At 43.9% G+C, this 25,021-nt stretch overlaps 1 protein-coding gene across 4 annotated transcripts in view; it reads left to right on the top strand.

The window, feature by feature from the left end:
* ANKS1B (ankyrin repeat and sterile alpha motif domain containing 1B) overlaps positions 1–25,021 on the top strand; it is a 1,050,054-nt gene that overhangs the window by 979,702 nt on the left and 45,331 nt on the right. For 2 of the 4 annotated variants that reach the window (XM_004583128.3, XM_004583127.3), the window contains exons 19-20: positions 227–406; positions 24,760–24,888. In XM_004583128.3, coding sequence (XP_004583185.2) covers positions 227–406; positions 24,760–24,888 — 309 coding nt within the window. Of the gene's footprint in view, positions 1–226; positions 407–18,675; positions 18,751–24,759; positions 24,889–25,021 lie in introns of all 4 variants that reach the window. The other 2 variants (XM_036492291.2, XM_036492289.2) reach the window with 2 other exon arrangements.

Genomic DNA, 25,021 nt, shown 5'->3' with positions numbered 1-25,021 from the left:
TTCCCAATATTTTGAGCCTTCAGGGCAAAATGCTTATGGGGGGTGGGGAGGACAGGACGTGTAGACTCCCTTTAACCAAATGGCAGACTGTCATCCGTGCTTGGCAGTTGACTCAAAAGCAGCTCCCACCTCCCCAGGGGTTTGTGTCTTGTTGGTGTTTCGCAGTTGTGAGACCGAAGGCTAGCCGCGGAGCATCGTATTTATTTCATGATGTATTTCCATTCAGGAACCCAGTGGTAATCACACTCCTCCTCAGTTGTCTCCATCACTTAGCCAAAGCACTTACACCGCTGGTGGCTCCCTAGACGTTCCTCACATTATCATGCAGGGTGATGCAAGGAGGAGAAGAAATGAAAACTACTTTGATGATATTCCCCGATCAAAGCTGGAGAGGCAGATGGCCCAGGTAAGGTGTTCAGCTTTCTGTGATGTGTTTGCCTTACACCCGTGTCAGGTAATGCACTTGAATATTGAACAGCGGCTCCCAGCGGTGGCTGCTTGTCCCTGCCTCACTGGAACTCTGTGCTATGCTGGGGTCTCTCATTCTCTGCTCGCTGGAACCAGCCTGGACCAGTCCTTCTCAGGAAAAGGGTGTTCGCATGTATCCTTGCTAATCCGTTCTCCCCAAGGAAGCAGTGGCTCGCCTCGTTGCCTTACAGTCTTTGACCTAAAGGGGATAATACCATGCCAGAATCAAATCACAGTGAAATAAGTGGATAACAAGGGATAGATGATGCAATGTCAGCTGGTTGAGCAGTGGGGCAGAAGCCAGGGCATGGAGAGGGGCTGTTAGCGCTGTGTCATGGTGCTCGTATCCCGCCACAGTTATTGTGAACAGTTGCACTACAAGGGTTAGTGTTTGTGTGATCTCATGCCGTCGCCTTGGATAGCTGAAAAGGCTGCTGCTGGCTGAGTCAGGTCTTGGATAAGAGGTCTGTTGCCTTCAAACCTGTGGTGTTTGCGATGAGGCTGTGCCTGCCTCGCCCGCCCTCAGAGCGCCACACGGACGTGGGAGTCGAGCGTCACCCAGCCACGGCACTGCTTGGGTCAGCACGTGCAGATGCACAGCTTGGCACTGCACACTGCCCCCCCAGGATACGGATTTGTGGGTGACTTGGCAGAATCCACGCCTCCTCTCCTCATTCTAGGTTCACACTGATGTGCCGAGAGTCTTCCCTCGCCTCCCACACCTAAGATGAGAATCTCGAGGTGAAAATTTGACTGTGACGGCTTTGCCTCGGTTGCTAAATATTTTTCTTGACTGGTGAGATTCTGGTTTTTTGGTTTTTTTTGGTTTTTTTTTTTTTTAAGAAAAAATTTTGTGCACAAAGGAAAAATGTAAACATTTTGCACACAAAAGAAAATAGTGAAAAGAATGTTCTGGAAACTAACTCTTGTGCCTGCAGATGCCTTGGGTTCAAAGAGCCTGGGATTCGGGTCTCCTCTGTTCTGTCTCCGTATAGAATTGTTCCTCTGTACAGGAAATTCCATCTGTAAGATGGAAAATGTGGGAGAGACAGAGGAAGAATAATCTTTCAATTTCTCTAGTGTTTTTTTTAATCTTCATTGCTGTTTTCCCTGATGTTCTTTTAAGGCTGTTTGAAAGTGCTTTTCTCCTTCCTGCTCATTGACTTCCTGCTTCCCGTTGGTGTTTGCACATCACGTATGTGGTTACCTTTCCTAATGACAGAATTGAGACAAGCTTTTCTTCTTTAAGCATGTAGTCTTTGTCAAAGCCAATGAAGTCTTTTCTGGACCCTTGTCTTTCCCAGGTAAGGGAAAGGTTTGTTCCTGAGCGTTAGCCGCTGTTGTTTGTAATGACTCACCCACTGAGCAACCTGTTCATGTAATTTATGGAAACTCAGAGTACATCTTTTTCAAAGAGAGATTAATTGCTCTTGAGCCTGAGTGTGGGCACTCAGGAGGTGAAGCAACCCTGCTGCCTTGTACTCTTCCGGAGACTCACATACGGGGACGGTGTAACTGGATATTTCTCTCCTGTCACTCCAATCAGAAATGCATTCTGTTTTCTTGGTAAGAAAGAAAGCCTTTCAGGGTTGTCTTGCCTGGAGAAAATGGGAAAAATAAATGTTTATCTGGCCAGGTAGGAAAAGCCCACAAACCGACAGGAGAGTAAAATCGGCAGGTTGATGGGATGCGATGATGGGGCAGCGGTGAGCACGTGCTTAGTCACCTGCCCGCTGCGAGCTAATGTCAGAGAGAGCTGTGGGCTTATGGAAGCTTGCTGAAATCCTGCTGTTGGATGTAGCGCTGTTTTTGTTTGTTTTCTTTGTTTTGCTGCAGAGAAAATCAGAGCTAGCACCCCAAGAATCTGAAATAAGAAAAGGAATTCTGGGATCGTGACCCTTTGGGTTGCATTAATTGCAGGTTTTATTATTTATTTTGAAAATGTCCCCTAATCTGACAAAGCTAACACTCATGGGAAAATGAATATGGAGAAATGAATGGCAAACTTGTTTAAAAAAATCCCGTCATTTCTAAGTGTTAACCTTTCAAAATATGAAAGTATCAGTTGCTTGTTGAACAGTTTAACTCATTTGATTTTTTTTTTCCACCATTCAACTACTCAGTTGGTTTTTTTTTTTTTTTTTTCTGTATTTCTCCCCATCCCGTTTTTGGGTCATTTACAATAAAACTGAAATTTATTTTTTTAACAACCTACCACTCACTCTGGACCAGAAATTATGTGTCTAGCCAATAAAGCTAGGTCTTCCTAAAGACTTGAATTAGCCATTACAATCCCAGTGAGCAACCCAGAGCTCAGTCACTGGGGTTCCTCCCCGGAGGCTGCTAGAAGCTTTGTCAGTGCTGGATCACCGGTCCCTGGTTCCCGCTGAACCACCAGGATGCAGCTGAGGGGCGGGGGATCACTGGAAAGCTTCTGTATGCTTGGAAACCCCTCTAACACTCTACATTTAGCTGAACAGAACAATTTGAAATTCTAGCCTGAGGCCAGAAACCTGAACTTCTCAGTGACTCTAATAATTCACAAGAGTTTTGCCTTCTTAAAAGTCTGCTGCTCGAATGTTTGGGAGGAATGTTTGGGAGAACTTAGAAAACCAGTTCTTTAAATTGCATGAGATACATTTACTATCCTTTGAATCTCTTCACTGTATCTGTCAGCAGGCATTTACAACGTACCTCTAGAGGGGCATTTAATTGCTTGTTTTCATTTGGAGCTATCATTTCAAATACCTGTCTTGGAATACAGGTGAATTGCAGATACTGTGGTTATTGTTTGCATTTATTCTGATATAAACAATATTCTGGCATTTAATTGTCTTAAATGCATATGTGAGCAGCAGTATTGAGTTCAGCACTGATAATAGCATCTTTCAAACCACTGAAGGCAATGACGTCAGCACTCTGAACAGTGGACTTCCTCTCATGTTGCACACTTAGCTTCCATAGCCTGTCATACTAGATAAGGCTCATCACCCTGAAGGTTCCAAAACATCCCCCATCTCCATACCTTAATGTGTTAAGTAGTTTGACATCTGTAATCTCTCTTTTTTTTATGTATGTATTTATTTAAAAGGCAAAATTCAGGAGAGACCGAAAAAGATCTTCCATCTGCTCACAATAGCTGGAGCTGAGCTGGTCTGAAGCCAGGAACCACCAGCTCGTTCCAGGTCTCCCTCATGGGTACAAGGGCCCAAGGAACTGAGCTCTTTCACTCCTTTCCCAGGCACATTAGCAGGGAGCTGGATCAAAAGCAGAACAGCCGAGACTCCAGCCAGCACCCATGTGGGACGCTTGCACTACAAGCAAAGACTTGACCGTCTGTGTCATGGCACCAGTTTCAATGTGTTACCTGATTTTACCCAGTGTGTTGTGCACATTATTAATCTACACATACATGGGGCAGGTGAGCTTTTCTGAGTTCTGTGGAAATGAGATTATGAATCTAAATGTGGAAAATGTATTAGAAGGAGGTAAAGATTTCTAGTATCCAAGACCTAAGTGCAGTCCTTAGAAGTGTCCCTGAATGACACTTAGAAGTTAGTGTCGCCTTAAAATGAGTAAAAATAAGAGAGAGAGAGAGAGAGAGAGAGAGAGAGAGAGAGAGAGAATATAGGAATCATAAGGCTTTGGGATCCTATTCTCCAAACTTATACAAAAAGGATAAATAGTTTGAGATGCTGAAATTTAAAAATCATCTCTGGGCTTCCATTTATAGAAATGCACATGAAAAATGCAATAGCATTTGTGTTTTCACAAATGGAAGAACTCCTCAACAGTAAGCCAAATACCTGTCGCACAAAATTCAGCTTCTGCATTAGGGAGGCAATCCATAATATAGAATTCCTTGGGTTTCAAATACTATCATTAAAATATGTCGCCTGCTGGTTTGGAGTCCCAGCTCCTTCACCTCTGATCAGCTCCCTGCTTATGGGCTGGGAAGGCAGCAGAGGAGGGCCAGAGTTCTTGGGTCCCTGCACCTACATGGGAGACCCAAGAGAGGCTCCTTCCCCTGGATTCAGACCTGCCAACTAGTGAGGCCATTTGGAAAGTGAACCAAACCAGTAGATGGAAAATCTGTCTCTCGCTCACTCTCTCTCTCTCTGTCTGTCTCTCTCATTTTCTCTCTGCCTTTCAAGTAAAAGTAAATCTTAAATGTTATCTGGCAAAATACCTAAAACATTGTAAGGACTTCTAAATTGTTTCTAAATCATCAACCAATTCAGTTGCAAGCCTACTGTTCGTTGAACTAAGCAGTGTCATGTACTTGCTAAGTATGACTAGATCAGTTACTTCCTTATTAGAAAGCACTTGGCGTGTTTTGTTAATTCTACAAATGTTTGATCTTTTTATATCATTACAGGAAGGAAAGTGGGAACTGAGACTTATGGGAGGCCCTCCTCCCTGCATGGCCATATTGGTGCCCATGGTTTCCCATACAGTGTCCTAGTGAATCCCTACAGCTGCCCATTTACACTGAGGGAGCCCAGGGGCAAAGTCCATTGCTCACTCATGGAAGACAGAAGGGCATGTGGACTGCTCTCTCTCAAAATAAGAAATATGTCAATTATTTGACAAATACCAATCTCCTATGTGTTGTAATGGGTTAGACTTACATAGACATAGTCCACAGGAAACAAAATCATGAGTAGATTGCTGGAAACTTAGTAAATCAGTTCCCAAGTAGTACCATGCAACCCTTGAAACACAGAAGTGCAGTGGTTACTTGCTGGTCATTTGAGTGGAGGCCTGCCTACCTCGGCAGAACTCTGCCCTTCTCTTGCGTCTTTGTGTGTAGGTGTGGCGTTTGTACACAGAGAAGTTATTGCCTGTGGTCTTTCTCCAAACAGTAGACACCATTGCCTTCGTGGCACCTTGAGTTGTAGTTCTGAATTGGTTTCTTTTATGCCTTCCACTTGGAACACGGCTTGTGGTGCCCCTGAACTTCAGTTCCCTTGTCTTTAAAATGTGGTAATACCTGCTTCTCACGCTGATGCCTATAAGATCATCCATACAAAAGTATATTCTAAAGTGTGAATTCCTGTCAGTCGTAGATAGATAACAGGTGGATGGTGAGGCTGTCAATTCAGATGTATCACCTGCCAGTCTGTAATTCAGAACCTTTGGATTCATTTTAGGGCCAAATAATTAGCAAAGATACAGAAAGGCAGGTGCTTCCACAGTTGCAACTTTCTGTAAAAACCATTCTTTTGTTCTGCTGTTCTCCATGAACGAGAGTGTGTAACAAGAATGGAATTGGCATCTTCTTCCTCTTCATCAACAGGAAAACTGCCGAGCAGCACACAGCATGGTGCTGGGGGCCTTCTCTAGGCAGGGAATGCTGAGGCTAGGTGGGCTCCTCTGCCAGTTCAGGCCAGCAGTGAATGCAGCAAAGGATCATTTGTGGGAATGACTGGGTTATTTTATGTTGAACTTATGTCATGGTTGGATAAGGCAGTGATAGGAGAAGATCTCTTCCTTAAATAAAATGATAGACTTACTTGAAATACACAAAATTGCTCATCAGAGAAGCATGGAGATCCCAGAGAGCCACAAGGCACTTACGCAGCTACTCCCGGGGCAGAGAGGCTGGGAGCGTGGAGGGAAACAAAAAACAAAAAGACGGTAGTTTCCCCGTTTATACTTCCCTGAAAGAGAAGAAATTCTACTTAGCATGCCAGCATGATGGGAGTCTATAGAATCCAGCCTTCAGAAAAGCGTGCAAAAGGAACGGCATTTTACCAAGCTCCAATTTACAAATATTCCCCAAACTGCACGGGTTGTGTTCTTTCCAGGCCACAACAGATTTTTTTAAAAAAAGATTTCTTTATTTTTATTGGAAAGGTGGATTTTATAGAAAGGAGGAGGGACATGAAGAAAGATCTTCCATCTGCTGGTTAACTCCCCAAATGGCCAGAACTGAGCCAGTCCAAAGCCAGGAGGTCTCCCATGGCGGTGCAGGATCCCAAGGCATTGGGCCATCCTCTGCTGCTTTCCCAGGCTGTGAACAGGGAGCTGGAAGGGAAGTGGAGCACCCGGGACATGAACCAGCTCCCACATGGGATCCCAGTGCTTGCAAGAGGAGCATCAGCCAGTTGAGCCATCATGCCATCATGCCAGACCCCACATCAGATTTTGTTTATGTCCATAAATGAGTGGCTTGTTTTTAATTTGGATCTCCATCCTATCTGTAGGACTCAGAAAGCCTCAGTCTGTCCGTGATTTCAAAAGCTTCCTTCAGTAAGGTCCAAAGAACAACTCCTAACACCTAAGCACAGATAATAGGTAACCTGAAGGAGAAGGTTAGGAATAAACTCGGAAAGCTCTTCCCTCAGGAGCTTCTGATTTGACAGTTTCTCAGACTGACAAGCCAATACACTGGCTTCAGTAATAATTGGAGATGGTGATGATACCCACCCAGGAATGCCAGACCAACAGCCTTCTATGACCAAAGGCATCGTCCTGAGCCCAAGTGGAGAGAATTTCAACCTGGTGTGTTGGACAGTTAGTGTGGTCTGCTACATGCCTCATCTGGAAGCATGCCCTGCTCCACCTGTGGCAACCTGGAGGCCAGAAATTCCAGTGATGCGTATCTTTTGCACAGCGTTACTTCCACTGTGATTGGTGTCTTGCACATCCCATACGTTAGTCTTAAAGGAATCAGAGATGGATTCCTTGTCAGGTCTGAACATTCGCCTTTCAAGGCCGGAGGCTTCATTCTCTGTCAGGTTCACCAAGGAGGCAAATCAGATGGCGGGGTTTGTGCTGGCAGATCCCAGTGACGTCGGAGCACCTTGAGGCCTTTTGCCGGCAGAGCTCTGATGTCCTGATCGTCCCTCCGTGTGCTGGCGCTTAACCAAGGTGACTGCTTTTAATTGAAAACCAGACCATGACTTTAAAAAATCAATAAAAAAAGATTCTATTTTCAGTTGAATAAATAAGAAGTATGACACTATCTAAACGCCCTGTTTCCATGGACTTGACTTGTGCTCACACCGAGCAGCTTGTCCTCAAAGAGACACACCACGCTGTTTTTCCACTTGTTCAATTTTTGGAATGGTTCTCATTAGACTGAGTCCGCAGGTCAGAGGAGCTGGCTGCTGTCATCTGACCTTGCTAAATTTTCAAGGGTAGGAGACTTTTCTTCTCCTTTCTTTTTCCAGTGTTAGAAGTAACAGAGGTGGGTTGGTTTTAAATGTCTAGAGAAACCAGGACTGCTCATGTGGTCTTGTCTGAGCTAGCTCGGTTTGTGTCTGAAGTCAGTTTCAGCAAGGACTCTGCTGATGGGCACAGGAAGGAAGCTGAAACGCACTCCAGGCAGCCTGGGCAGGAGAGGGTGTGGATCTGAGCCACGTCCCGTGGATGTCCAGCTGTCCCAGACCCAGCTGCCGCTCCTGACCGCGCTCTCATTTCTTGTTCTCTGCTTCTCTGTTCCTCTGTCCTGGCTCTCTTCCCCAACTGGCTTTCTCTGCAGGTGCAGGAGTCTCAAGCCCCCTTCCTGCTAAACTTGACCCTGCCAGAAAACAAAGCTGATCATTCCCAGAGTTTTTCCTCCCAAAAAAGTCCTAATATTGTATCCCATCAGTACAGACTGCCATCCCTGAGCCCAACCCAGAGGAGAGAGGTAGATGATCAAGGCATTAGCTCCACCTCCTGCGAGATAGGAAGGGACTCCTCCAATGGACAGACAGGGTGCTGCTGTTACCAGCAGTAGGACTGGTTTCCAAGCAGACAGAAATAGCAATGGTGGGCGACTGAATAAACCTGCGTTGCCTCTCCAGTTTGACACTGTCTGATGAAAAATTATTCTGTCGCGTAGGTATCCATTTCATTTTTCTTTGTTCTTAATTTGATGAACTTTTCTAAAAGGCCAGATTTGAAGTCATGAGATCAGGGTTAAAAACGCCACCTCTGATACCTGTAGACCCCTGTTACCTCAGTCAAGCCCGTTGGCTGATCACAACTTTGTGGCTTCCTCCTTAAATGAGATTGGTACTACGCACCTCATACCATTGTTGTAAGACACAAAGTAGCTTTTGTCCAAATAATTTATAGACCCTGTAGCTGCACGTTTTGACATTTTTAGAAATGATTATTCGGGCGTGTTTTCTGGTTTTCTTCTACATTATGCTGTTACAACTCAATCTGAGAGTGGATGTAAAGTAAATTTTATAATATTCAGCTACGTTATACAAAGCCATTTCTGTCTTTGAGATCAGAATAATACATCTCCACATATATAGAAATAATTTTCTTATGAATATAAACACTGTCCAAGAAGTTTCCATACGTATTGGAGCCCAATTATCATTCGGGGCTCTTTGCACAAGGCATTAGGGATAATAACCACATTTAAATGTTTTTAAAATGTGAAATATCTTCATGAGTTAACATATCTCAAAATATCTACTTAGATTTCATTTAGGATGTATTCCTTTTCATTTTAAATATATGTTGACTGGGAACAAGGCTTGATTCTTCTTTTGGTATTTTTCACTCCCTCTAGTGAACACTCCGTAAGTGCAAGTGTTCTTAGGCAAATTACTTGATTAACATCATGGGCATCAAAAAGCCATAGGGCCCCAGAACATACCAAATTAGACCAAACTGGGATGATCTCAGATCTTTTAGAAAGGAAGTGACCTGCCCAGAATAGGAGTCAATCATCTATTTAGCTTAGCCTGGTCCATGGGCATCATCTGAAGAGACTGCACTGATTAATTCAACTTTGTCATGCCCTTATGCCCTAGGCCATGCACAGAGCATAAGGAGAAGAGCCAGAATTTGAACCGAGGCACTGTAGTTTCACAACTTTTGTGGGAACTACTGTGTTGCTGAATGCACAACTCTGTACAAATGGTACCAGTAAAAATGACACTTTATAGAAACCCTCAGACTCCAAAAGATTACACTGAAATGCTTTGAGACTCTATAGAAATACGTAACACTTGATACAAATGCAAGGTTAGTGGAGGAAATGGACCTCTACAATAGCATGAATGAGCATTGTGTTGAAAGAGAAGTCTCTGCTCTTGACACCCAGTTTCTCATCCTTTACCAAGCAGGGGTAGTAGACCATTGCTGTGTGTAAATCACTGGGAGATGATGTGACCCCCCTTTCTTAGTGAGTCTGTGCTGTAATGTGGTTTGACTGTAAGGTTGCAACATTGCAGTAATTTACATTTTTCATTAGTGGCTAGAGGATTCTTCTGTACTTGTAGAAAGAAAAGGCAGAATTTGAAAGTGAGAAGAAACCAGAAAAATCCATGTCGTCCGGTCTCTGATTGATGCCGGCACCCTTTGGAATACATCCCCAGCAGAAATCCAATCGTTTCTGCTTCGATTTGCCTGTCACTGGAAAACTGACCTCCCTTTGAAAGGCAGCTCCATCCTTGAAAAGGTTCTTACTGGTAATAACTTTTTGCCTTCTATTGAGATGAAAGAAACCTATATAGTTAATGCTCTCTTCTGGAACAACAAAGAAGAAATCTCCCTCTGCTGAGCTCTGTAAGACTGAAGACAATTTGATACCTTGTTCTCACTACATTAAACATCCCCAGCTCCTAGCCAACGTCATTCTGATAAGTGGGAGACGAACCCCTATAGCACAGCAGTTCCCTGCCTCTGGGCATGTCTGCTTTGTTGATGCTCATGAGGAACAACATTGACATACTTTTCATCCTAAGGAGCTTTTCTTTGTGGAAATTGCCCAGCCCAACCAGCTACCAATAACTGAGTTGCACCTCCCCTCCCAGCCCTCTGGATGCTCCATTTACATTATTGCTTTCCAGATAAGACCCTCTTATCAGTTTGCTTATCCAATAATCCTCATCTATTGAGACCTCTTTAGAACTTGGTTCTTCCTCTGTATAATGTACTCATTTAAAACACTTCATATATATATATAAAACCTTCCAAATCATCCCACACTTTAGTGAGTGAAGCGTTGAACAGAGTGGAACTGATGGAGAAACTAACACCCACCCCCGGGCTGACCTCAGTCAAGGTCATTGCTCTGCCAGACTTTGCTTTTCCATGTTTTTCACGGGAGGAAAACAAGAAACGGGCATCTCAGTAAACAGGCCTGCATGAATGGCTTTGTTCAGTACTTCTTTTTTTTTTTTTCTGTTCTAGTAGAAACAAAAAACACATGTGGAGCACGTAGTTAATAAATGGGTGGACGTAAAAGAAATGATAGGCTCGGTCTGTGAGGAGGGAGCATACTGTATATTTTAAAGAATGTTACAAAGAACAGCATTACTTTGCAGAATTACGTTTCTGTGCGGCAATTCATGTTGTGATAAAAAGCTGATCGCTGCCTTTCTGAATGAGTTATTAATATTTCTGCCTTTGAGCGGTCTTGGAAAAATGCATGTATCAGTAGTGATGGCATTGAACTTGGAGGTGGAGCAAATGAAGTAACACCTCCCCCCCCACCCCAGTGCTACAAACAGCATGATCCCAGTGGTCTTAAACTCCCTGTGACACCCAGGGAATCTGGAGAGCTACACAGTGAGATCTGGATTGTGCATTGTTCTTTCTTCTTTATTTTTCCCTGAGAAGAGATTTCATACATAATTGTGTAGTGCCACTTAGGGCTACTACTGTCCTCGGCATACAAACAACAGGAGATTTATAAGCCTGTCCTTCTTTCCTACTTGGGCAGCTGAGGATGCACTCTGTGCTCTCAGTTCCAGAGTCGGAGTTAACCAGGGGAGGTATGGGGTTGGAAGCAGAAGAACAGAAGAAAACCTTGAACCTGAGCAGGCAGAATCAGAATGTGTATCAGGCCTGCAGACTTGGTGATGGAATCAGACGTGCTGTTTGCTTCATCCCGGTTGGAGTGAGCTGATTAGTCCTGAAGCCAAGAATAGAAGGTGGCCGAAAACAGGAGCAAACAGCCACTGGCCTGGCTTTTCCCTTCTAGCAGCTGACGACTGGCCTGTCAAGATTCTTCTCCCTAGGCATCAGGCAGAGGTCACAGTCATGAAATATTGAAGGAGCTGCTCTTCAAGGTGGGTGGGGGGGAAATGATATAAAGTGGCCTTCCCTTGAGCTCAGCATTCCCTGCCAATGGAAGAGTTCATCTGAAACCTTCAGTGAAAAGAGAAAGTGGTGCGTGCATTTCGCTCACAGCACCTGGGGGAGCTGCACTTGAGGAGCTGATAGTGTGGAAGGATCTAGATTGCATGCAAGTGTTAAGAGGGCCAAGTATGGTGTGTCTCAAAATACATCCATGAGAAAAGGAGTCCGGCCGCTCTGTAAGACAGAAAAGATAAACGGACACTGACCCACAGCCTCTGGGTAACAGGGCAGAAGTGTAAGTTTGCCCGTTCCATGAGTGCCCATGCAGGAGCAGTGATGGGCCCATCACTGCTGGGAGAACTCTGTCTGCGGTGCTTGGTGCGTGCTGCTTGGGCTGCACTGTGTTTGTTTGCGTCTTGTGACAGATCTGAGTGTCTGCTCTCGGAGCAGCCGTGGTTGCCTGCTCCTGCCCAGAGCATCCATCGCTGCAGCGCCCCTTTTCCTTAGGCCTTTGAAGCAGCTTCCCTCTGCTCTTAGGGTTTGTTTGTGTTCCATTTCAGAAGCACGTTCACCCAAGAGAAGGATGGGATTTCATTATTCCTTTAGCTTTTGCTCTGAACCTTTCATATTTCCTGTTGGATTCTTTTCTGGTCGATTTCTGCACACCCTGAAGTGTGAAAAGTATTATAAGAGAGAAATGAGAAAAGGCAAAAAAAAAAAATTATAAGAGAGCTTGGAACAAGGCAGAAGATGTCATCTCTGATAGACTGAGACTGGAGGGTGTTGTTCATGAAAGTTGCTTTCTTAAACTAGCCCCATGGCATCAGTAGACTTCCAGAAGGTTCCCAGGACCTAACTGGGGTTGCTGAATAAGCTGAGCTGTCAGCAGCTTGCTCTGTTCAGAGATGCACCATCAGCCTCCCAAGCCCAGCCTACTGCTCGTTCTTCCCGTGGAAAAACAATTATGACCACAGTGGTTCCCATTCCATAAACATGGACGACAGCAGGGCTGACCCCTACTCACTCTGTGACCCATGCCTTGCACACAGGGGACCAGAAATTACATTGAACGAATGCAGTACCAGAGAGGTAGATTCTTAGGCGCCAAACTGTTTCCCCATTGTAAGTTTCTGCTTACAATGTGGAAAGTGCAGCTGGGATCTGGATATAATGTGCCCGGAGAAGTATTCTATGGGAAAGTGAATCTGCAGGAAATGGGGAAGCTGGACCCTGCAGTAGCTGGAGGAAGACCACTTGAGACTGAAGGGAAGATAAGAGCAGAGGCGTTAAAGGAAGTTTTTAGCTGTCCAAAACTGAGCAAGCAGGAGAAACGGGGCAGGTGGGAGAGGGGAGGTGGTCTGGCCTCCGGGAGATGGAGAGCCTTGCAGGCCACTGTGAGCGAGGCTCTACTTGTGTGCCTGAGTCAGTGGAACCTGGGAGTGCTGTCATCTGGCTTTCACATCAGTGCATCTCTTTGACTGTAGGATTGAGAAAAGACACTAAGGCAGCAAGGATGAAAGGAGTGGGACCAGTTAGAAAGCTAATGGAAATATCCAAATGAGTAAAGGCTTGGAAGTAGACTTGGTGCTGGGCTGAAGGAGACACATGGGAGGACTGAATCCCACATCTTAAGGCTAAACAGCTGGAAAAAGGCGACCGCCTTTTGTTGAGACAAGCCATCCTACAGGGAAAGCACAGTCAAACAGGAACCTGGTTTCAGATGCCTGGTCAACATCAGAGGAATCAAGCAGGCATTGAGATGTCTGAGTCTAGGTCTGGGCTTAGAAGTCAGGAATGGATAAGACCATCTGGTGTAGCCAAGAAATACCAGAGAAGCGTTGAAAAGTCACACCTCAAGGAAGGTCAGACAGTGGGAACCAGCAGCAGAGCCTGAGACACGGCGGGATGGTGGAGTATGTCTCATTGAGGAAGGAATAGAGAAAGTCATTCCATTTCCCACGGAGTGGGCTCACTGAGGACAGAAGAGAAAGTGGAGACCATGAAGACACTTCTTGGGGTGCTCTCTTTCCTGAACAAAGAAATTGAGTGAGAGTTGTGTTGGCTTCAGGTTGATTTGTTTGATGGAAGCTGTGACAGCTTCTGTGAGAATGTTCCATTAAAGACCATAAAATGAATGTTGATGGGGAGGAGTTTACTGCAAATTACTGCATTGCTCCCAGCTGAGCAGACAAGCAGTCCACTTCAGTAGAAGAATTTGAGAGATTGAAAATATGCTTTTGTGGTTAGATTGGAATACAAATTGCATTGTATTTTCTGAACCAAAGTCATGGTGGCATGAGGAATAAGATGGTAACGGGAAGGAGATGGGAGTTTTGCAGAAAATATTTCCAGAGTTAGAGAACTCTAAACATAAAATGGTGTACTTTCAAGTCTGTTGATTTCACTGGCCAAAAAAAAAATTGCATTTCTGACAATATTTCAGTTGTAAGACTATTATGTCTTTTCTTAACCCGCAGGTGGTTGGATTTCGTACTAAGTCAGGTTCAGATGGACTAAATTTGCCTTAACAGTGTGTATGGAAAAGAAATTGAGAGGAAATAAGCAAATGAAACTGCCAAGGAATAGTTAACATTCGTCTGCGGAAGTGTTGCCTGCTCTTTGATGGAGAGCTGTGCTGAGTACAGGTGTCCATGTCCCCTGCAGACTGACGGTCCCTTTTCAGCCTTCATTTGGAGAAAGCGTGGACTGGCTTCACAAGAAGTCTGCAATGTCCACTTCAGGTGCATTTTGTCAGTGCTGCATTGTCACATGTCCGTGACCTCCTCTTCCAAAGGCATTTGTGGCAACAGTTAGTAGCCCCATTACAAACAGTGACAGCTCACATTAGTCATGTGTGTGCAGTGCTTTACCTGGTATAAGAACTTTGTTTCAGGGTGGAAGGGACTGTGTCCGAGGCCCTAGGAATGTGGTGTGCACAGATGTCCTGCCTCACAGAGGTTAGCTTGAGCTGTACAGCAGCCTGGTGAGAGAATTAGGTCAAGCTCTATCATTACTCCTCTTTACAGATGAAGGCATTCTGATGCTTAATTAAAATTCAGATTCAAATCACCACTTTTCTAGGAACTTGGAGCCCAGATAAAATTTTATCACCTGTATCCTATTTTGTTTTTTAAAACTTCAAAACTCATTACTACTATACATGTCCCTAGAAATGTTATTGTCTTTAAAAGTTTGGTTTTTTTTTTTTTTAATTGGAAAGTCAGATATACACAGAGGAGGAGAGACAGACAGGAAGATCTTCTGTCCGATGATTCACTCCCCAAGTAGCTGCAATGGCTGGAGCTGAGCTGATCCAAAGCCAGGAACCAGGAGCTTCTTCCAGGTCTCCCATGTAGGTGCAAGGTTCCAAGGCTTTAGGCAGTCCTCGGCTGCTTTCCCAGGCCACAAGCAGGGACCTGGATGGGAAGCAGGGCCACTGAGAGTAGAACTGGCACCCATATGGGATCCCGGGGCATACAAGGCAAGGGCTTTAGCCTTTAGGCTACCGCACCAGCCCCCAAATTTTATCTTCTTTATCAGAATAAATTTCTCCAATGGAAACTCTTATATTTAAAAAAAAAATTCTGTCAGTCAGATAACGTATCTAAAAAGAACCATTTTATATCATGAATGCACTAGTTTCCGCTAGCCCCCCCCCCCTACATTGCTGTTCTTTGAGCCTGATAAATCATTTACTGTTTACAAAAAAAAGTGACTGTGATATCTGGAATCTATTAGATTTTACATATAACAACAAAACTTTTATGACACCAACACAACTAACTGCCTTTAGTTTAAGCTCTGTTTTACAAATTGACATTTTGCCATTTGTACTCACAATTATTAGAAATTACAGAGGCCCCATGTTTTCTGAATCTAAAACATCACTGGAACTCAAAAAAAAACATCATGTGAGCCATATGTCAGCCCCTCTCGGTACATGTCACTAAAGGGGAGGGCTCTTGATTGAGAACATTTATATATATGTTTCAGTAACTATGGCCTGAGGGCCTCCCTTCTCTCCTTAGTTCTGGTAACTATGACCCTGGGAAGATACGTTTGGGTAACAACACACTAAGTAGAAATGTTCTTATAGGTGTTAAATACTCTAAAGAGAAAGCTGCCAATCATGGGTTAGGAACCCTATCTGGGTTCAATAAGAAGTGGAGAATCCGCCCTCACCATGCCAGTCGCCTGTGTTGGCAACCTGGCTGCTGAGGAAGGCAGAGACTGGCCGACTCCCTGCGGAAAGAGCTGAGTGCCGCTCTGTCCAGTTCTGGTGACGAGGGGGCCATGAGGATACCCAGGTAGAGTGGGGTGGCCTGCTGGGAGGCAGAGCCAGTATGCCTCTCCACAGTTGGACATTGGCATACGGGTGGACGTGACTGAAGCAGGGAGACTCGAGACATGCCAGCAGAGAGGAGGAGGCGTGTCAGCAGAGCTGACTTCTGCCATCTTGTATAACATGAACATGTCCCCGTCACGTGGGTCACGGGGTCACATAGGCATGCAGATGGAGGCAGGTTTATTGCCCACCACCAGCATCCCACCTAGGCAAGTGGATGTGCCCCCAAGGAGGCTGAGTAAAAGTTGCAGGGACCCAGGCTTGAGTTAGCTTTAGTTGTGTGTCAGGGACTGTGCAGTGGAGATCCTAGCAGAGCCCTCCAGAGACTTCACACAGAACCAAGGTTGGTGCCCCTGCTCTCCGGCTGCCAGCAAAGGCCACGTGGATGTTAGTGGAAAAGCAGTGACAACTGTCAGAATTCAGTACAAGGAAGAGGACCCTTGTCTTCCTGCACCCTTCTCCCCAGCTAGTCCATGAAGAAGGTGGAGATTGCAAACCTCCATCCTAGAGAAGAACAGGGGAGGAGAAGACAAAGTGGGGCATAAAATCCGTGAGATTTTATAGCAAATGGCTTCTGCTAAACTCCAAGTGAGCAGGAAGTTGTACAGACTGCTGAAGCTGTTCAGTAGTTTGGTGCCTGTGGGAGGCTGGACAAGATCCATTTGGGAGAATTGATTGGAAAACAACAGACTTTTAGGTGTTTGAGCCCTTGTGGAATGGACTGTATGTTGTGAACTGGTTATGGTTGGGTAGGTTCATCTCAAGCTCTGTAAAACAAATTCTGTGTAACTGGGCTTCCCTCTGCTCTGGTGAAATTGGGACCAGGCCTGTCAAGCATCCAAGTCATCCCAATAAGCTGACGCATACCACTCCCTGTGCGACCCGAGCAAGACATTTACGCTCGCCTAACGTTCAGCAGTTGACACGTAGCCCACGAGCTACTGCTGGCCCTTGAAGTGTGTCAACACTGCAGAAGCTACAATTTATGGGAGAGAATTAACTCAGGACTGTGGCTTAGAGTGTTGAAAATGTCCGGGGACCCTCGGAGTGCATCTGATGCCAATCCAGATGATGGTCCAGCAGAAGCATGGGGATGGCACAGTCAGCCAGCTTTCCATATCAGACGATTCCATATCCATGGATCCAATCAGTGATGGATGAAGAGTATTTGGGGGAAAGAGGAATTATAACACTTATCTGCACAGTATTCACACTGTAGTAGGTGTTAGAAGTACCATAAAGATGATTTCGAGCATATAGGGTGTAGTGTGAGGACCATACACAAAATGCTATACCATTTAGTAGTAGTAGTAGTAGTAGTAGTATTAGACTTGAGCACCTGTGGATTTTGGTTTCCAAGGTGAGTCCTGGAACCAAGTTCCTACAGATACTTACAGCCCAACAAGAGTATGAAGTATACAGTGGCTGCTGGGGACAAGAGAGGATTGCTTCACGGGCCCATGACACAGCTCGGTGGCCAAGTTTTTGAAGGTAAGAGGCAAAGATTGGCCCCAGTGGGGGAGTGAGAATAGCATGATGTTCAGAGAGGGAACTGAGAAGAGTGGAGCTGATGCAAGGACCTCTTGTTCAGACCTGAGGATCTAACTTCCTTAAAGCACGCCTATAACTTGGCAACTGTGCTTGCCAGCCATGCTGGACTAAGCAAGGGGGCTAGGTGCAGGCAGATGCGATTGTGTCGAGAGAACAAAGTCTTACATTTCTGGCAGGTGCTGCTGGGAGGGTAGAGAATGAGGTGAGGCAGGGAGAGCCTGGTTTCTGTAACTTGCTGTTTTTCTGAAGTGGTTTGTGTGGCCACACCTCCTCTTTCCTTGCAGTGGTCTGTGTAGGATCTGCTTGTGGCCCCGCAGGGTGCACACCACGCTTGCTGAATATGTTTGGGTGCACTGCCATTTTCAGTGGTTCAGTTTCACAGTGTCTTTGAGAACAATCGAACTTGGCAAAAAGAACTTTGGAAAGGCCAGGTTAGAAAGTTCCCCTCAGTTTCTGGTGTTTAACTTTTTTTTTTCTCTAGAATTCTGGGGAGTGGGTGTTGGTTTGTGTGGCATTTGGCTCTGATCAAATGCTATTGCCTTAGATTATTAGTGGTACAGTGGAGTTCAAGTTAACAGAAGTGATTCATTAGACTCACGGATGCTGTTTCTGGAAGTTTCTCTTTGAGTACCAGCACTGAACATTCCCTGCTCCAGCCACCCTCTTGCCACCTCCAGCACAGCTCCCCTGAGTGGGAGTGAAGGTGGGGGCAGAAGGGAACTTCTGTTAACCTCAGGGTTCTGCTCATGACAGCATCTTAAAGCATCAGGGGCTTCAAGACTCATCAGGTGAAGGGATCATTTAATTGTTTTAGAAAAATCATTTTATTGTAACATTTGCTCTCAGTCATTAAAGATGTTAAAATATTTGACCTAACTTGGTGATTTTTTTTCCTCATCTTTCTTGAATTTAATGAAAATATGTATTCTGTGAAAGTAACAACACGAAGGGTATTTCTGTTCTTTTTGACAAATGTAAGACACAATTTGCTTTTTCCTAAATGTGAATTTGTTGGGAATTTCTCTTGAAATACACTAATATGCAATTGATCATTTTCTCCCCCAGCCAACCCCAATGTTTTTAGCAAAAAGAATGATTTGGAAGTTACTAATTAAACCTCGGGTCCCCTAAAACAGTTTGTGCAAGTTGTTTTTTAAAAGAAATGTAATTCTTTGCATTTTATCATTTTCTTCTTTCCCTCCTGAATGCTACTTTGGTAGCTGTTGTGTTTTAAATATTGACAAGATGAGATAGTTTTCTGTTTATATCAGCAGTCGTCAGTCTGTGAGATATGGACCAATCAGAACGCTGGATTTCCTTTCTCAGCGATCCATCAGGTTCATAATGTAAGGTTACACGTGGTTACTTCTTCCTGAACTTGCGCTGTGTACTGTGTTGCAAAGTGTCGTCAACAGCTATAGGTACCATGTCCTGGCAACGCAGACAATGTGTAACGTCTGGTGCCCTTGGGTTCCTTGTCTGATACACTTCATTATCCGTGCCTTGTGCCTAGTTGATGTCCGAACGTTGTGCAAAAGCGAGAAGCGTACTTGGTTTTCAAGTCCACAGTTAAAATCTGTCCCATGTGAGTTTTGACTTTCATTCCCAAGAAACTGTGTTAACGTGCTTTCACAGGAAAAGGGTAAATTGATGTACACACACACGTATCTGTGTTGTTATTCCTCACTTTGTACTTCCCCACATCCATGGGCTCCTCAACCCTTTGTGTCTCAAAGATTGATGGGCTCTACTTGTGAGGCCTATTTGAGTCTAATTTGCATGATACCATATACATTTTTGGTGAATGTGGGAGGAAGACAGGAGGGGAAAGGCACTATTAACAGCCACAATGTGGTTCTCAGCCTTTTTCCACTTGAAAACACCAAATCAGTCTTTGAAACGTTTGTGAAATTGTGATCCATTTTACTCTGATCTGCTTAATGTTCAGATGTTCACATTTCACCTTTACAGATTTTAGGGTGAAAAAAAATGTCTTTTCATTTGGAAAGTAAACGTTCTACTGTTTTGATTTATTTTTTTTTATGTTTTCTATTTTAAAATGCAGTCTTATTTCCCCATCCTGCTAAGCCGTTCCCATTGGATAGCCTGCTGTCTGAGAGGTGGAGACGCTTGGTTGAGCATCACGGAGTGGGGTGTCGGGGGAGCATGCAGAGGACCTGGGCTGGGTGCTGCCCCAGGTCTCTGGCCTCTGTGTGCATGGGGCTGTGGCTCCTGAGGCCATGGGGTTTGAACGTTGGTGTCTGTGCTCTCATGACCCACAAACTCCTCCTGAACGTGTAAAATGCTGCCCAGAGCTTTTATGTGTTCAGAAGTAGCCATCTCTGCTCTTGATCACCAAAAGGAACAAATTCAGTAGAGCCAACTGTATTTGACCAAATTTGCATTCTTTATTCTTGAACAGTCTTTTTAAAAAGGAATACTACAGCATCCTGTGTATGACCTTTGGCAGGAGACTTTTTCCTTGCATTCACATACCAGGTCTGAGAGCACCTATTTGTGAGCACAGAGCTGTACACAGTAGTCTCCAGGGCCTGAGCGATAGGGAAAAGAGACATGGTCACACCCACCATGTTTACATCACGACAGTCCATCTGTGAAATGTATCAAGATTATTGACAGTAAAAACCTTCCAATAACAACTGTCATTTTAAATCCTCTTCAGTTTTCATGACCTGTTCTGAAGAAACACTGTTATTTGTTAATTTTCAGTTCTAAATTTACCAGCAGGTAGGTGGGAACAGTTCCCAGTAGAAAAGCTTCTATTACAAAAAGTTAATTAAATCCTAATGTTAAAAACTTTTTAAAAATAATAGATTTAAAACTTGAAAATGCCATGCCTTTCTGTTAATGTTTGAAAGCTAGGTCATAATCATGAGTTTTAATTCTTTGCTAATGTATTTAGGGAGCTTGGAAGGAAAAGTGATTGTGTGCGAGACTTTCCCCCACACGTTCTCAGAGCACATGGAGTAAGTAACTCACAGTTTCCCTGTCGGGGGAGAGAGCCCAAAGACGCAGTGTGAATCAGGATTTGCCTGAGATGTCTGGTGACTCTGAACTCAACACTTAGAGAGCCACCTAGCAGCTTTTCAAGTCTAAAAGGCATATTTTGGAATCTGCAATCCAATAAAATCTGGCAACATAGATGTCTAAATTTTTCTTATGACATGGCAAAATTTGGCTAGTGGTTATACATTTTTCATGTGGTGGTCACTTTAACTTTACATGTGGCCCAATTAAAATCCACCACACTGGGCCAAACTTTGAATTAACCCTTGAATCAACTGTCCACTTAAATTACATTTTTCTTTTGTGTTATCAGTGAATTTCTGTGTAGAGCTGAAGAGATGGTTATTGATGTTGGTTGCCCTGTGTTTCATTACTAGGCTTTAGTGTGCTTATAAAAGCTAAAAAAAGCCTTAAAGCACATATGTAAAAAATAATAAATACCAAATCAATGAGGCTTTACGTCATGATCCAAATCTTGGAATAGTAAGATCACTGAAATACATGAAGCTAAAGGAAAGATTTTTCTGCAAGTACTGTAAGCTCTAAGGAAATAGCCTGAAGTGCTTATTGCAAATTCCTTGAATCATTTCCATTGCTCTTCTGTAACTGCTTGAAGAAGCCCTCTGCACATATCTGTCAGTCATGGTTTAAAATAGGATGGAATCCTACCCCAAACATTGCCTACCTCCTTTGGTTATTCTGTTTAACTATTCTGCCATCCTTGTATCCATGCGTGACATTTCATTAAAGATAAGCTTTGATTATAAACCATTATTTGAGTCAAAGATTTCCATAAGTGTGCTTAATTTTTACTTAATATCTCATAAGCATTTTAATTTAAGCGCAAAGTTATTACATTTAATTAAAATGAGCAAATGCAGATATTGTGTGGGTGTAAATGTACAACTCAAGAAGACCTAATAATGTACTTCATGGTACAAAATTATTTTGTTTGAGACAAAAAAATCTACTTTTTGGTCTCTTCTGCCACACTGTATTGTACTCACTTTCCCCAGCCCTTCTGTGGCTTACTCCGGCTGCGACTCGCTTCCAGGAGGCTTGAGCCCTAAGGCACCCATGTTCTCTGAATTCTTTTGTTCTTACTAACAGCCAACCCAGTAAAGCCAAATCCAGGCCAAGGGCCAAGATCATAGCTGTGCTTTGAGATACTATGAAAGTCCTGTTATTGGAGCCCTTCCACTCCCATTCAATTAATTCCAAAGTGAAAACTCAACATCTACCAGTTGAGTCTTTTAAGCATTCTTAGATCTAGCTCTTTTAACAGAGACCAAAAAAAAATTGAATGACAAAAAAAAAAAAAGAAAAGAAAAATATTTTCTTACATATGCCATCTTAAGAACATTTTTCCCTGGGTTCAAGAAATGAATTTCTGGAAATAGCACTTTGTATAAGAAAACTATTTCCAAAAAAGCAAGAATTCTGGCCCTGTAGGGTGTTTGAAAACATTTGGGCTGGAACAATTCTTTAAGGACACAAGAAAAATTAAGTAAGGATTTTATTTCTCATTAAAATGATCGCTCAACCTGGTTACCTCAGGGAGGTTCCGTCAGATCACTGTGGTTTCAAAGCAGATGTTTTGTGGCTTTTGGGAAAAGTAGAGCAGATGATGGCACTGCCTGTGTGGAGTTCAGGGGCTGCACCACTGGCTTCTCTGAGTGGCCCTGGAGCAAGAGAGCGTGCTGGTTCCCAGGCTGAGGCTGCGCAGGCCGTCCGTGCTGCAGCCTGTCCTCCCAACTGGCTGCTCCCGTGTCTGTGGATGATGTAAATATTTGGATCCGCATTTGGCTGCACTTGTGCTTCACGTGGATGGAGCTTACATTACACTTTAATTATAAAAGTGTTTGAGATCATTGAACAATTAGACAGTGGATTTGCATACGATGTGCATGCTTAAAGTACTAATACAAGAAATTGTCGGCCCTGCAACCTTAGCTTCACCCACCGGTTCCCACCATAGCCTTACTCCCAAGCCTTTCCCTGCAACGCATAACCCGCAGCTCCTGCTGTGTCTGTCCAGGCTTTTTTGGGAGTCTGCCTGCTGAGCCTGGCCAAGGGATTCCCCAGCTAAACTGTACCAGGGCTAACATAAAGATGCCGTGCTTGGTTTGAGTGGTCACAACACTGTAGGATCTTTTGGTGCCGACCAAGTCCTCCTCTTGTATCATCCCACGGAGTTGCGTGCAAACTTCTGTTGTTCTGTTAACAGTGTTACCCGTGACTTATATGTACAATACCTGTTTGCTGTGTTATTATTTCTTTATCAGGGGAGGTGGGGGCAGAAGGGAAGAAGTAGTTAATGGGGAAAACTAGAGAATTGCTTGTTAGATTTGGGGAGACGTTTTCTTCAAGAACTGGCTGGTGTCGCTTAAAGGTTATTCAGCTCAGCTTCAAAATCATATTGAAATCCAAAACTCCATTGAATTTTATGCTAGCTTTTTCAGAGCAAACCACAGCTAGCTGAAGTAGAGACTAGAGAGATGATAAAGATCGAGGTGTTTGCAAAGCAGGGAAACAAAAAAAAAGCAAGCGAGGGAGCTAGAGCAAGATTTCTGAAATGGCAGTTGATTATTGCTTTGGCAAAAGACCGGTTCGTGTAACTGTAAAGAGAATAACTCAAGAAACATCCAGGCATGGGTCAGAAAACATGAAAAGATGTAAACGTTAATATTACAAGGTAAAGTCTTAATACTCTGGACGGACCAGGAACAGGCATAGCAAGCAGTCAATAAGTAAATGAGATGCAACCAAAGCAGCAGAGCGGAGTGAGACCGGAGCATAGACAGGCTAGTGGAGCTCAGAGGGTTCACGCATTTTGGAGAGACCCATGTTGAAGAGAGGAGCGTTCAGCTGCCTATTGCTATGCAGGAGCCTCTGCAGCCCTGCAGGACTCCAGAATTATTCTAGTTCTTCAAAACCAGTGAGAAATTTCCAGAACACAAGGCTTCCCCCTCATTCTTCCAGTCATTGACAGCTGCATCGCATTCCACCTATTGTAAGCCCAAGCTGCCCAGCAGAAATTGGAATGCTGGTCTTCCTTCCCAAAATGTGCACCCTGTTTAGCTATTCCTGCAGAACTGGGAGCTTCCTAGATCCTGCCCCCCCAAAAAAAAAATCCATGATAGCAGTGACTTCCTTCTCTCCCAAAACATGCACCTTCATCTAAAAATTTGTACCTGTGTCCTGAACTCCTTGAAAATTCTCCATAAGAAATCCTACAACAAAACAAGCCACTTACTAGTAGTTCAGTGGAACTTGGTCTCTAACCAAATTTGTATTTGGTTTTGAAGCTCATAAGACATGGTTATTATCTTCTGTAACTTCCCTCATTCTGTGGGATCCGCCAAATGTAGTTTTTAGAAGAGAATGGCTTTGGAAACCTGCTGCTGTTTAAAGCAGAGTTGATCTGAGAATAAAATAGTGAGTTTTGAGGAGTCAGAATCTTTACCCCAGAAAAACAGTAACAAAGATCCCATGTACTCTGTAAATCAGCTGAGAGCCAGAAAAACCATGCCAAGGGAGACCTTTGACCTTGCAGAGGCTCACACCAGGCCATCATGCTAATAAAACAAGTTGAGGCTAAACCTCATGAAAAGTGATAAATGATGTAGATCTCAGCAGGCATGGGTTATGCCATACACTGCCCAGTGTGCGTGAGCTTGCAGTCGTACGTTAGGCTTCCCCAACGTACGCGTACACAGATGAAGCAAGCTTGGCACTTTAGTGTTTAATGCTCTTGGGTGTTTGGGGCTTCTGAGCAAGGTAATGAAGTATGTCCGAGATAGTCGTGGTGACAGCGTCAACACAGTTGAATTCAACAAGAGAAACTAGCTGTTAGTCATCAGCAGATTTTTCAAATAATACTGTGCATAGTACCCTACTTATCTCCAAAGATATAAAATTATTCAGGGAATGTGGTATATAACATTATTTGGGAACTGAAATTTATGGAACTCTGCATTCTGACTGTTAAAGCAACTCAGCGTAAATATTTGAAATAGTCAAGTCGAAAAGCAGAAAGTCCTTTAAAGACTGTGTATTCGTTTCTGTTGTAACAGAAAACAGTAAATTCATAGAGAATTTGTTCATATCATCATGTTTTACATTAAAATTAGGCTGTTATTCTAAAAACAAAGTAAGTTATTTTCTTCACATTTAATACGCTCATAAAAACTTGAAAAACCAATAAAAAGTAACCACGAGGCACTCGCACATTTGTAGCCCACCTGTAGAAAGGGAACTCAGGCTAGCTTTGGGGGATGAAGTTAGCATCCTGCTCATACTGCATCTAGAATAAATGTCATTTTCAGACAGGAGACTGGGGAGAACCTTCCATTACCTTGCGACCTCCAAACGAAGCCACAGCCTCAACTCCAGTGCAGTACTGGCAGCATCACCCAGAGAAGCTCATCTTCCAGTCATGTGACTACAAAGCTTTTGTAAGTTTCCCTGAATTCAGTCTTTGGGTCTGAGATGGGAGAAGGGCTCTGTTTCTGCTTTATTTTTATTGAAAATATGCCAAAATGACCATTACTGATGTTTCTAAAATCATTCCTCTTGATGTATCCTTCT

This window comes from Ochotona princeps, chromosome 15 (assembly GCF_030435755.1).
Source record: "Ochotona princeps isolate mOchPri1 chromosome 15, mOchPri1.hap1, whole genome shotgun sequence".
Classification (NCBI taxonomy): Eukaryota; Metazoa; Chordata; class Mammalia; order Lagomorpha; family Ochotonidae; genus Ochotona; species Ochotona princeps.
Note: the sequence above shows the minus strand (reverse complement) of the source record. Positions and strands in the feature narration are given on the sequence as shown.